The sequence below is a fragment of the Procambarus clarkii genome, chromosome 43 (assembly GCF_040958095.1).
Source record: "Procambarus clarkii isolate CNS0578487 chromosome 43, FALCON_Pclarkii_2.0, whole genome shotgun sequence".
NCBI classification, from domain to species: Eukaryota; Metazoa; Arthropoda; class Malacostraca; order Decapoda; family Cambaridae; genus Procambarus; species Procambarus clarkii.
The window spans coordinates 34,300,358-34,315,550 of NC_091192.1; the positions used below are offsets into that span (position 1 = coordinate 34,300,358).

Sequence of the window (15,193 nt, forward strand, 5' to 3'; positions counted from 1 at the left end):
CGAGGTTTTGATTAAGTTGAAATTTACATCATGCTCTGCCCTTAGTATAAATAGAATATGAATTGCGGTTCCAATCCACGTGATAGAAATTATCACAGTGCAAGAATTAATATCCTGTACTGTATGTATTAATCTTGCGGAATCTGAGACTTCAACAAAATCCTTTGTCAGAGGGTGAGAGGATCCCAAGATGATGGTCAATGTTGACTCCCAAACCTGACAACAAGGTGGTCTCGTGTTTCCTGTAAGATGCCTAACCCAATAGCATTCAAGGATTTCTACTGAGCACAAGTGATTCAAAAAGGAATCACTAGGCCGGCCCAGCCAGGACCTCTTCACCTAGAATTAGCTTTGCTGGGGCCAGATTCACGAAAGCACTTACGTATGCACTTACGAACCTGTACACCTTTTCTCAATCTTTGGCGGCTTTGTTTTCATTTATTAAACAGTTAATGAGCTCCGAAGCACCAGGAGGCTGTTTATAACAATAACAACAGTTGAATGGGAAATTTTCATGCTTGTAAACTGTTTAATAAATGTAAACAAAGCCGTCAAAGATTGAGGAAAGATGTACACGTTCGTAACTGCTTGCATAAGTGCTTTCGTGAATCTGGTCCCAGGTACTGTAGTTGTACTGGATTTGTAAATGATGTGTAATGCTATGCCCAATTAAATTTTGATAGTCATCTAGAATAAAGTCATCTAGGAACACTCCCCAAATCCCAGTGCATCTAGAAAACTAAGAATGCAACTCTGAACATTAGATCATTAACAATAATCCATAATCTTTCCAAAAGTTCTGAAATGAGCTCACTATTCAATATCAGTCATACTTAAAAACCATCGTTGAATGTAATGAAACGCCATTTTCTGTGTGAGTCCCGGAGGCTCCCTGGATTTATCAGGCTAATATGCGAATCATTAGACCGAGGCAATAGTCTATGGGGCCTGACAGCTGAGTGGACAGCGCTTCGGATTCGTAGTCATGAGGTTCCGGGTTCGATCGCCGGTGGAGGCGGAACCAAATGGACAGTTTCTTTCACCCTGATGCTCCTGTTACCTACCAGTAAATAGGTACATGAGAGTTAGACAGATGCTACAGGCTGCATCCTGAGGGTGTGTAACAGTAAGGAGGTCTGGTTGAGGACCGAGCCGCAGGGACGCTAAGCCCTAAGCTAAGCTCCGAAGAACCTTGTAGTTCTTCGGAGCTTATAAAGTGTTTACAAATTTAACTAAAGCTACCATATTTGCGGAAGTATGTACAGGTTTCGCAAGTTGTTGTGCAAATGCTTAATGCATTCTGGACCCTGGCTACTGACAAATGAAAGCAACTCTAGAAGCCTATAGTTACTGCTAAGTGTGCCAACCAGCTGGAGACGATTCATGCCTCTCCTGAGCTATGCACTATCCTCTCCAACTGCTTGGATGACTAACTGTTTTCACCAGCTACCTGCTTCTGCTGTAGCTGCCCGCGAACCCATCAATTAAATATTATTAATTATTATTATTACTACTACTAAATCCTTTCACTGTTGTATACTGTTGATATTTGTCTGTCTTCCTACTTTTTATCCTTAGTGTGTAATTACCACTTTTTATCCTCAGTGTGTATCAGTATTACCCAGGTGTAGTTACTAGATGAGAGCTACACACGTGGTGTCCAGTCTTCCCAGTACTCCTCACATGACACTTTTAAATTACTGACAGTTTTGGTATTCACCATCTTCTCACTTAATTTGTTCCAACCATCTACCACTCTGTTTGCAAAAGAGAATTTACAAATATTTTTTGGCATCTTTGTTTCCTTAGCTTGAATCTATGACCTCTTGTTCTTAAAGTTGCAGGTTTTACGAATTCCTCTGTCAGTTCCTGTTACCATTTTGTATGTAGTGATCATATCGCCTCTTTAAGAGAAGAAATGTAGACATTTACATACCACAGAGTCTATCACAGGTTAAGAAAGTAATTAGAAACAGAGCAATGCAAAAGATGTACAGTGACCACAACACAGCAGTTGCAACATCAGGATCTGCGGGTTGGTACAAGAATTCAACCAACTACGAACCACTTAGTTTGATGAAAGGGAGCAGTAGAACAACAGAAGTACACTTACATCGCATCAGGCTTGGATACCCATGTGCATGGGAAATAGGCCTACAGGTTCCGGAAGATGAGAGGAAATGTCAGCACTGTGGAGAAATGCCCGACAGACCACTGGAACATTATCTAACACAGTGCACAGTTACAAACCCATTAAGATTTCAACTTAGATTCAACAGAGCAGAAGAAGTTGTTAAACACATATGGCAAAATCTTACTGAAGCGACCATACGAGTCATAAATACTCATACTCCGCCCAAGTAAAACAGAAACAAGCAACACTTAGTGGGCCAGCCAGAGGCTTAGGGCCCGCGCACGAATATCCCTGAAAAAAACAAAATCTGCCTCTTTTTCGTCTATCCTCTAGCTTTGGCATATTTAACACTTCTAGGGAATCTTCAGGTCTCTTGTTTTTCAATTCTTGAAGCCATTTTGTAGTATGCATTTGCACTTTTTCCAGTTTGTGCTTCTTGAGATATAAACACCATAGAACTGCTTCACATTCCAATTTTGGTCTCATAAAAGTCATAAAGTTTACTAAGTACTTCACCATCCATGTATTTAAAAGCAATTCTAAAATTATAAAGCGTAGTGTTTGCTCCTTGCTCAATGTCCTTTACGTGGTGTTCTGATAACAGTCTAATATCCAGAACCACGCCTAGATCTCCTTTTTTATTAAGATTTCTTTAATTCCTTTTTACCTATTTGTAGGTTGTGTACTATTTTGTTGAGTTCCACATTCCATAACATGGCATTTATTTACATTGAATTCCATTTCCAAAATGGTGCTCCATACACTTATTTTGTCTATTTGTCTTGGTCATTCTGAAGCTCATGACAATCGTTTAAATCTCGTCTTCCCTAATAGTGTAGCCTCATCAGCAAACATGTTCATATAATTCTGTATTCTTTCTGGCAGATCGTTTATATAGACAACAAACATTATTGTTGCTAGAACTGAATCCTGTAATTACATAAGTATCGTTACAGGATGAGAGCTACGCTCGTGGTGTCCCGTCTTCCCAGTACTCTTTGTCGTATAACGCTTTGAAACTACTGACGGTCTTGGCCTCCACCACCTTCTCCCCTAACTTGTTCCAACCGTCTACCACTCTGTTTGCGAAAGTGAATTTTCTTATATTTCTTCGGCAGCTTTGTTTAGCTAGTTTAAATCTATGACCTCTTGTTCTTGAAGTTCCAGGTTTCAGGAATTCTTCCCTATCAATTTTATCGATTCTCATTACTATTTTGTACGTAGTGACCATATTGCCTCTTTTTTGTCTATCTTCTAGTTTGACATATTTATTGCCTCTAACTTCTCTTCATAGCTCTTGCCCTTCAGTTCTGGGAGCCACTTAGTAGCATGTCTTTGCACCTTTTCCAGTTTGTTGATGTGCTTCTTAAGATATGGGCACCATACAACCGCTGCATATTCTAGCTTTGGCCTAACAAAAATCGTGAACAATTTCTTTAGTATTTCGTCATCCATGTACAGTATTTAAAAGTAATTCTGAAGTTAGAAAGTGTAGCATAGGCTCCTCGCACAACGTTCTTTATGTGGTCCTCAGGTGATAGAAAACTATCTAGAACCACCCCTAGATCTCTTTTATCAGAATTCATTGAAGATTTCTCACATAATATATAGGTTGTGTTGGGTCTATGTTCTCCTATTCCACATTCCATAACATGGCATTTATTCATATTAAATTCCATTTGCCAAGTGGTGCTCCATATATTTTCTCTAGGTCTTCTTGAAGGGCATGGCAATCATCTAAGTTTCTTATCTTCTCTATTATCTTAGCATCATCAGCTATATACATGTACATATAATTCTGTATTCCATCTGGTTGATCGTTTATGTAGACAATGAACATCACTGGTGCAAAAACTGAACCCTGTGGTACTCCACTTGTGATATTTCTCCAGTCTGATACATTGCCTCTGATTACTACCTTAATTTTTCTGTTAGAAAATTTTTCATCCATATTAGATGCTATTACAGATAAAAGTACTGTGGTACATTACTGGTGCTAGAACTGTGGTACTTCACTAGTCATACTTTTCCAGCCTGATACATTGCCTCTGATTACTACCCCTCATCTTTCTGTCAGCTAAAAAACAATTTCATCCATGTCAGCAGTCTGTCAATCATCTCTCCAGCATATTCCAGTTTCCAAAACCGCTCCTTGTGTGGGACTGTCAAAAGCCTTTTTCCCCATCCAGCATTTTCCAGTTTCCAAAACAGCCCCTTGTGTGGGACATTGCCAAAAACCTTTTTTAAGTCCAGATAAGTACTGTCAACCCAACCATTTCTCTCCTGTAGACTCTAGCGTGTGAGGTTGGAGAGGTGACTCACAAAACCCCAATACCTTCACTGGTAACTCCTTAGACTGACATACTTCTGTCCAATGCATAACTCTGTTCTAGACTATAAACCACTAATTTGTCTATTCTACCGGAGGAGTAAAAATACGTACCAGGGATGGAAACCTTCAGATAAAAAACTGCTTAGAGAATTTTAGTTAGCACATGTGAATGCTGCAAATAACATTATAGATTACTACAATATTTTTGAGTATACAGTATATCTACAAAGCTACAATCCAACTAAACATTTCAGTAACCCCCACACACTCTTGTCCTGTGCTCAATTCCGGAACAAAATATATATAATTTATTAATCCTTCTGCAATAAAATAGGAACTATACTATATTTCACACTTGTTGAAAATGCACAAGTGCTTAGGGGTCCTATAAGCCCAGTCTATTGATTTTCCGATTTACATTAATTTACATATTCGGTCTTTAGTACGAGGCTGAGGTTTAGTGGCAGGAGGAGGACAAAGGTGTTGGTGGAGAGGCAACAGTGCTAACACCCACACAGCCAGAAATGTGCACAATTGCTAACAAACTATACTAGACAACACACACGTGCAAGTATCCTGTCTTAACTCTTTACTATATCATTTAAGCTGACAGGAAAATCGCAAAATTTAAAAACAAATGTAGGAGACAATAGTGACGAGTTGGAGACCTGGTTATCATGTTCCCTGCGCCCTCTGTGTCTCACACGGATACCTTATACAAAGGGCACTGCTACCATAACAGTGCCCTGCCTTTAGGTCCAAGGAATTATAAACTAAAAGCAATTTCAGTACTCGTCCTTCTTTCAATGAAATCTATTTCTATATTGCCATAATTTTGGAATTGAATAGCAAATGCATTTTTTTTTTTTACGAATAAGCATCTTGCTGGAGAACAATTCTTAAATAAGCTAATCTGTAAACTATCAACCAACCCATTTTCACACTTTAATGTGCAGACTACTGACAGCAGTATCCAAACTTAGGGGCTTCAATGGAATTTAAGCCACTGAATTTTATACATTGTTGGTTAAATAAACAATACCTTTGATACATTAGACAGGTTTGTCTAGGGTTGGATGCTTATGGCAAGGTAAAATCATTTCAAATTAGACATTAATTGTGAAAATGGGCTGAAAATACACAGTGAAAAGATAAAATATTTGAAGCTATTATTTTTCTAGACCAAGGCCTATAAACATGAAATAAAATGATCATTCCAGACGTGTGGCGAGGCTGTGCAGACTGACTGGTGATAACGGGTGACCCAGTATCAACCCCAGATTATGCCCACTTGCATCATCTTTATCTCTGCTGTTGGTGAGCAGGTGAATAAAAGCTTCATTACGTTTACATGCAGTGATAAGTGTCGCGTCTGCCATTCACCATGTTACATCCTGTCTGCCATGTAACACTTATAAATGTATAATGTGTAACATTTATGAATATAACAAATCAATCAATTTCTCTTCAATGATCATTAATTATTAGTGAAATGAAGATTATGTGCCTTTTTCAATGGCCGTTCTGGCGTGAATGTATTGTCCTGATCAATACTGGAACCAACATTATAAGCTCATCGTCAGAAACTAGCACTAAGATATATAGGCAGCGACCTGACCCCAGAAATCTTCCTTTGACACAATTATATTTCATTCATATATTTAAAGGGCTACATCTTATTTGATATCCTTATTTTTATTTCATAAAATTGAATGCACATATCACATGGTATATAATTGGACATTTCAAAGTGAAATTGTCATATCAGTTCTGTGACCAAGGCAAAAGGGTCATGTCTGTTACCACTGAAGTGATCTGGTCACACAAGTGCTAGAGTGAAGTGGTTAAGTTAAATATGTTGCAGCTGGCACTCTCCTGGTAATTATGCTTTTCTAGAGTTGCTTGCCAAGTTATGTTGGGTAAGGAATTGTTAGGTTAGGGTAGCATAGGTTAGGTTACACAAGGCAAGGTAAGCTTTTGCTTTGCTTTGTTAGGGTAGGTTAGATTAAGTCAAGTTGGGTTTTTATAGGTTAGGTGTAGATTACAGTGGGTATGGTAAGGTTTGTTTTGTTAGAGGAAGGTTGTGATTACATTAGGATGGTTGGTTTAAGGGGAATTTGACAGTACAGCATGTTTGTTTACACTAACATACTGTTTGTGTACACTGTCATGTCAAAGAAAGCTTAAGATGGCTTATATTTATAAGTTGAAATAGAGAGAAATTGACCACAGTTGACCTTGACCTTGATGCTTCTTGACCTTGCATTGACCAGTCATTCTTTAAAACATTCTTCTAAATACTATTACATGTGGATGCAGTATTATTTAACTAAACTTGGAAAATTATATTTCGATATAGACACCAAATAACTAGGGAAGATACTGAGAAAAATGCCATTAAGTGCAGTTTGAAGTCTTTTAAACACAATAAACTCTCCAGTGAGCATTTCTTCGTGTCGACAGTAATCTATTTTCATTTATTTCCCAATATATTCCGTATCTTATGTATAGTTTGAATTATTTTCATTGTATACCGTTGCTCACATATATCACAACATGTTTTGCAAGATGAAATGTATATAGATGATCACCTTGATGGAGCATCAAAGGTGATTGATCATTCATTACTGATGCAGTGGGAGCTCGCATTCAAATTCCTGCACAGGTCGAATATGTTCCTGTCTAGATCAAATTGTTCAATGAATGAAACAAATGTTCATTTCTGTGAGGATTTGTTCACGTAAACCGCAGATATGACAGCCAATTGGGATGCATTCAGATTAACAGCAGACTTAATCTAAAAACTATGGTAAGTACTGTACAGTGAATAAAATCTTTACAAAGAAACTTAAATATACAATTTTGTAAATTATATTTTCAAATAACAATTGTAAAATATACACACACACATAACAGCCAACATTAAATTTTTTTGTTTTAGTAGGCACAAAAAATAAAGACTAGGTGATTTCCTGGCACCAAGTACTCTCCCTCTCCTCTATGTTCAATAAATGTATGAATATATTTAGTAATAAAATATAACATTCTTAACCATTTGAACAATTTTTTCTTATTAAAGTGTCTCAGAGCAGTAGAGTCTCACCTTCGTTGTGGTGAAGGTGAGAAAAGGAAGAGAATTTAGTTGACCCAAGAGAAAGCTAAATGTGGCTACTTGATCACCAGACTCCTTCAAGATATCAGTAACCAATATCGGCTACAGGTCGTGTTATGAAGAAGCATAAAAATAATTACTGTAGTTCATAGCCCAGTCATACTCATGCAGTAAGCCACACAAACACATTATCTCCTACTAAGCATGCTGATTTGGACGAATCTGCATTTAAATGATTTACATTTACATTGGCAAAAGAAATGGCTATTTCAGGCAATTAAATTAAACATGCAGCTGAAAGATTTACAATACAGTATAGCAAAATATCACAAACTTCAAGGCTGGTATTGGTTTGTGGCAAAGAATCAAGTACAAAGGTTGCAAATGTTGATGCATCTCAGGCTAACATTCTCAGCACACCGTAGCCAATAATCCAAGTCGGTTTCTGATGTACAATGCTGACAAAACAGGATTTAGCTGAAAATGACCTTAAAGAAATGCTTTAGACTCTAGGGGAAGAGAGGGAGGGTGGGGGAGGATAATCTATACTCTCAAACATTTCTCTAAAAGGACCTAGAAATACAGACATTACAGCAGTTCTGCCATTTTAAGAAGCCGAGATCCATAATTAAGATACAAGTGTCAGTAGACACTTGAAAATACTCAGAAATATTCCAACATAGATGCACTTACAATTATGTCAAAATATGGGTTGAGCTAAAGACCACCATATTCAAGAATGCTTGGAATTAAATTCCGAGTCCCTTTGTAAAGTTGTAGAGGCAGATACACATTTTGAGGGCTCTGGAGAGTTGCCAATTGCCAACATTATCAAGTGGTTAGATAATGGTAATGGTTACCCAAGTTATGGCAAATTAACAAACGAGATTATCAAGAATATCACTAGAAATGTTCAAGGATGAGAAAGAAGTGAAGGATCTTGTGTTACTGCTTCCACATGCTACATCACTGCAAACGTTCACAACCCGCTTGATCTGGTTGTTCTCACTGTTGAACAAGCACATTATCACACTTAAAAGGCTGTGAAAACAGTTTAATAAAGAAGCTAACAATCAAGAAAGAAACCAAGGTGTATTTTTTTGGTTCAACCTAACTAAGCCTATAGAACCCACACCCATCACCAGCCAAAATGGGTCTGACTGGTGATGGGTGTGGGACCCCTGAGGGTGTCCAGTCAACAGGACTACACCCACTACCAGCCAGGACCTCTGAGGATGTCCAGTCAACAGGACTACACCCACCAACAGCCAGGACCTCTGAGGGTGTCCAGTCAACAGGACTACACCCACCACCAGCCAGGACCTCTGAGGGTGTCCAGTCAACAGGACTACACCCACTACCAGCCAGGACCTCTGAGGATGTCCAGTCAACAGGACTACACCCACCACCAGCCAGGACCTCTGAGGGTGTCCAGTCAACAGGACTACACCCACCACCAGCCAGGACCTCTGAGGGTGTCCAGTCAACAGGACTACACCCACTACCAGCCAGGACCTCTGAGGGTGTCCAGTCAACAGGACTACACCCACCACCAGCCAGGACCTCTGAGGGTGTCCAGTCAACAGGACTACACCCACCACCAGCCAGGACCTCTGAGAGTGTCCAGTCAACAGGACTACACCCACCACCAGCCAGGACCTCTGAGGGTGTCCAGTCAACAAGACTACACCCACCACCAGCCAGGACCTCTGAGGATGGCCAGTCACCAGTGGCAGCATTTCATCAGGAGGTTCTGGGATGATAAGAGTAAATAACCTTTACCACAGAATCACCTGCACTTTGTCTACACTTACAGGATTGAGGAAGAATAAGTACCTATCAAAAGAATGCACCAAGCCTGGAAGACTGTTCAGCACCATCCATGTTACAGGATATTCAGGATCAAGGGAACTTAGTGAGATGTGCTTATTTCTCTCTCGTCTTCAATTATAATCTAAGCTTTTAACAATTCAGAGAAACTTTACTACTTAATTTTACAAACAGGCAAAGAAAATCAATTTGTTTTAGAGCAAACTGATATCATAGATGTCAAGATGTTCAAGTGTATGTCCAAGATTCCCATGACCTATGACAAGAGTTGCTAATGAATTATTTACAAAAAGCCAACAATGCCACACAACCCACCTTGGGGGCAGACAGGGAGCTATAGGAAGCAGGGATTGGGATAAGGCAATGGAGAGCAGCAACACTAAGTCACTAGGAAAATGAATTCATAATTCGATGCAAGTATGAAGTGTGTGCAGCAGATATGAGGCGATGCTCTCCACTGCCATGACTCTGGTGTAACATTCTACGGTATAGGCAAGCATCCTGTTCTCCAAACATTAAAAGATAAAAAATAGAAAATGCAGGTTTAACACAAGAATTGTTATAAGAAATTGGGTATAACACTTCAAAAAATACCTAAATTTTTTAAAAAATATTATCAATAACAAAATGAGGCTGAAAATAAACCTGGGGAACCTGTATATGTAAAAGAGGTCATAACATTATACAATTTCAAACTACATTTAAAAGAAGAGATGTAAATGTTTACTACTGGTGAGGTCACTCTATTAGGTGTGCTCCTGAGGAGTTGGGGCTTGATAATTAGAAGGATGTCTACAAAAGACCACAAGCCTGGCACCGAGATAAAAAGGCTCAAGCAGCTGAAAAAGAGAAGATGATAATGTTAATATTGTGCTTACATGTCTGTTCTCTGTTAATACCTGGATGACCGCGTTTTCTCCAGGCATGTAGGCCATGTTATGTTTGGGTCTCTTGCGGCCAACATAGTTAACTACGACGAACTCAAGCAGTGAACCGTAGATGAAGAACATGCACACGCTGTCCCACACGTTCATAGCACTTAGGTTGGAGACGACTGGTAGTGTGGAGCGGAAACTGTTGGAGGTGGTGAAGAAGTTGAGCATTGTGGTTACACCAATCATGACACGGGCAGGCACAGCATTCCACTCTAACCAGAAAGTGATGAAGGAACTCGTCACCAGGATGATGCCTGGGAAGAACACTGTACTGTAGTAGAAGGCATCGTCACGGCTGAATTCAAGATTAACCCTTAGACAGCTGTAGTCCCCTATGATGATGTTGTAGCGGTTGTTATTGTGGTTTGTTGTTGTGACGGTGGAGGAGGAGGAATGAGTAGCAGCAGCCATCACGGCGTCGATGAAGAGTGGAAAGAGAAGAAACAAAAATTGCCATTAAGAATATGTCAGATGCTGTGGGAGATGTGAAGCAGGCCAGGGCAAGAAATTACATTACACAAGATAGATATGTTAATATACTGTAATAAACTACATATAACCTTTCCATGTTTATTATTATGGACACGTGTCATTAATTTAGCATTCATTAACTACACCCACCACACTGTCAACACTACACCCACCACACTGTCAACACTACACCCACCACACGACCAACACTACACCCACCACACTGTCAACACTACACCCACCACACTGTCAACACTACACCCACCACACGACCAACACTACACCCACCACACTGTCAACACTACACCCACCACACGACCAACACTACACCCACCACACTGTCAACACTACACCCACCACACTGTCAACACTACACCCACCACACTGTCAACACTACACCCACCACACTGTCAACACTACACCCACCACACTGTCAACACTACACCCACCACACGACCATCACTACACCCACCACACGACCAACACTACACCCACCACACTGTCAACACTACACCCACCACACTGTCAACACTACACCCACCACACGACCAACACTACACCCACCACACTGTCAACACTACACCCACCACACGACCATCACTACACCCACCACACGACCAACACTACACCCACCACACGACCAACACTACACCCACCACACTGCTAACACTACACCCACCACACTGTCAACACTACACCCACCACACTGTCAACACTACACCCACCACACTGTCAACACTACACCCACCACACGACCAACACTACACCCACCACACTGCTAACACTACACCCACCACACTGTCAACACTACACCCACCACACGACCAACACTACACCCACCACACGACCAACACTACACCCACCACACTGTCAACACTACACCCACCACACGACCAACACTACACCCACCACAAGACCAACACTACACCCACCACACTGTCAACACTACACCCACCACACTGTCAACACTACACCCACCACACGACCAACACTACACCCACCACACGACCAACACTACACCCACCACACTGTCAACACTACACCCACCACACGACCAACACTACACCCACCACACTGTCAACACTACACCCACCACACTGTCAACACTACACCCACCACACTGTCAACACTACACCCACCACACGACCAACACTACACCCACCACACTGTCAACCAAACTAACACCCACCACACTGCAACACTACACCCACCACACTGTCAACACTACACCCACCACACTGTCAACACTACACCCACCACACGACCAACACTACACCCCACCACACTGTCAACACTACACCACCACACGACCAACACTACACCCACCACACTGTCCAACACTACACCCACCACACTGTCAACACTACACCCACCACACGACCAACACTACACCCACCACACGACCAACACTACACCCACCACACTGTCAACACTACACCCACCACACGACCAACACTACACCCACCACACGACAACACTACACCCACCACACTGTCAACACTACACCCACCACACTGTACCAACACTACACCCACCACACGACCATCACTACACCCACCACACTGTCAACACTACACCCACCACACTGTCAACACTACACCCACCACACGACCAACACTACACCCACCACACTGTCAACACTACACCCACCACACTGTCAAACACTACACCCACCACACGACCAACACTACACCCACCACACTGTCAACACTACACCCACCACACTGTCAACACTACACCCACCACACGACCAACACTACACCCACCACACGACCAACACTACACCCACCACACTGTCAACACTACACCCACCACACTGTCAACACTACACCCACCACACGACCAACACTACACCCACCACACGACCAACACTACACCCACCACACTGTCAACACTACACCCACCACACGACCAACACTACACCCACCACACTGTCAACACTACACCCACCACACGACCAACACTACACCCACCACACGACCAACACTACACCCACCACACTGTCAACACTACACCCACCACACTGTCAACACTACACCCACCACACTGTCAACACTACACCCACCACACGACCAACACTACACCCACCACACGACCAACACTACACCCACCACACTGTCAACACTACACCCACCACACGACCAACACTACACCCACCACACTGTCAACACTACACCCACCACACTGTCAACACTACACCCACCACACGACCAACACTACACCCACCACACGACCAACACTACACCCACCACACTGTCAACACTACACCCACCACACTGTCAACACTACACCCACCACACGACCAACACTACACCCACCACACTGTCAACACTACACCCACCACACTGTCAACACTACACCCACCACACGACCAACACTACACCCACCACACTGTCAACACTACACCCACCACACTGTCAACACTACACCCACCACACGACCAACACTACACCCACCACACTGTCAACACTACACCCACCACACTGTCAACACTACACCCACCACACGACCAACACTACACCCACCACACTGTCAACACTACACCCACCACACGACCAACACTACACCCACCACACGACCAACACTACACCCACCACACTGTCAACACTACACCCACCACACTGTCAACACTACACCCACCACACTGTCAACACTACACCCACCACACGACCAACACTACACCCACCACACGACCAACACTACACCCACCACACTGTCAACACTACACCCACCACACTGTCAACACTACACCCACCACACGACCAACACTACACCCACCACACGACCAACACTACACCCACCACACTGTCAACACTACCCACCACACGACCAAACACTACACCCACCACACGACCAACACTACACCCACCACACTGTCAACACTACACCCACCACACTGTCAACACTACACCCACCACACTGTCAACACTACACCCACCACACGACCAACACTACACCCACCACACGACCAACACTACACCCACCACACTGTCAACACTACACCACCACACGACCAACACTACACCCACCACACTGTCAACACTACACCCACCACACGACCAACACTACACCCACCACACGACCAACACTACACCCACCACACTGTCAACACTACACCCACCACACTGTCAACACTACACCCACCACACTGTCAACACTACACCCACCACACGACCAACACTACACCCACCACACGACCAACACTACACCCACCACACTGTCAACACTACACCCACCACACGACCAACACTACACCCACCACACGACCAACACTACACCCACCACACTGTCAACACTACACCCACCACACGACCAACACTACACCCACCACACGACCAACACTACACCCACCACACTGTCAACACTACACCCACCACACTGTCAACACTACACCCACCACACTGTCAACACTACACCCACCACACGACCAACACTACACCCACCACACGACCAACACTACACCCACCACACGACCAACACTACACCCACCACACGACCAACACTACACCCACCACACGACCAACACTACACCCACCACACGACCAACACTACACCCACCACACTGTCAACACTACACCCACCACACGACCAACACTACACCCACCACACTGTCAACACTACACCCACCACACGACCAACACTACACCCACCACACGACCAACACTACACCCACCACACTGTCAACACTACACCCACCACACTGTCAACACTACACCCACCACACTGTCAACACTACACCCACCACACGACCAACACTACACCCACCACACGACCAACACTACACCCACCACACTGTCAACACTACACCCACCACACGACCAACACTACACCCACCACACTGTCAACACTACACCCACCACACGACCAACACTACACCCACCACACGACCAACACTACACCCACCACACGACCAACACTACACCCACCACACGACCAACACTACACCCACCACACGACCAACACTACACCCACCACACTGTCAACACTACACCCACCACACTGTCAACACTACACCCACCACACTGTCAACACTACACCCACCACACGACCAACACTACACCCACCACACGACCAACACTACACCCACCACACTGTCAACACTACACCCACCACACGACCAACACTACACCCACCACACTGTCAACACTACACCCACCACACGACCAACACTACACCCACCACACGACCAACACTACACCCACCACACGACCAACACTACACCCACCACACGACCAACACTACACCCACCACACGACCAACACTACACCCACCACACTGTCAACACTACACCCACCACACGACCATCACTACACCCACCACACCCATCTACATATACCAAAGTGTTCAAATACACACAGCAGGACTACTTCTCGAGCACC

The 15,193-nt window shown here is 43.3% G+C and overlaps 1 protein-coding gene across 4 annotated transcripts in view; it reads right to left on the reverse strand.

Moving 5' to 3' along the window:
* The window catches only part of pHCl-1 (pH-sensitive chloride channel 1), a 545,535-nt gene that overhangs the window by 56,140 nt on the left and 474,202 nt on the right, over positions 1 to 15,193 (reverse strand). For 2 of the 4 annotated variants that reach the window (XM_069300230.1, XM_069300229.1), the window contains exon 9: positions 10,308 to 10,675. In XM_069300230.1, coding sequence (XP_069156331.1) covers positions 10,308 to 10,675 — 368 coding nt within the window. Of the gene's footprint in view, positions 1 to 10,286; positions 10,676 to 15,193 lie in introns of all 4 variants that reach the window. The other 2 variants (XM_069300228.1, XM_069300227.1) reach the window with 1 other exon arrangement.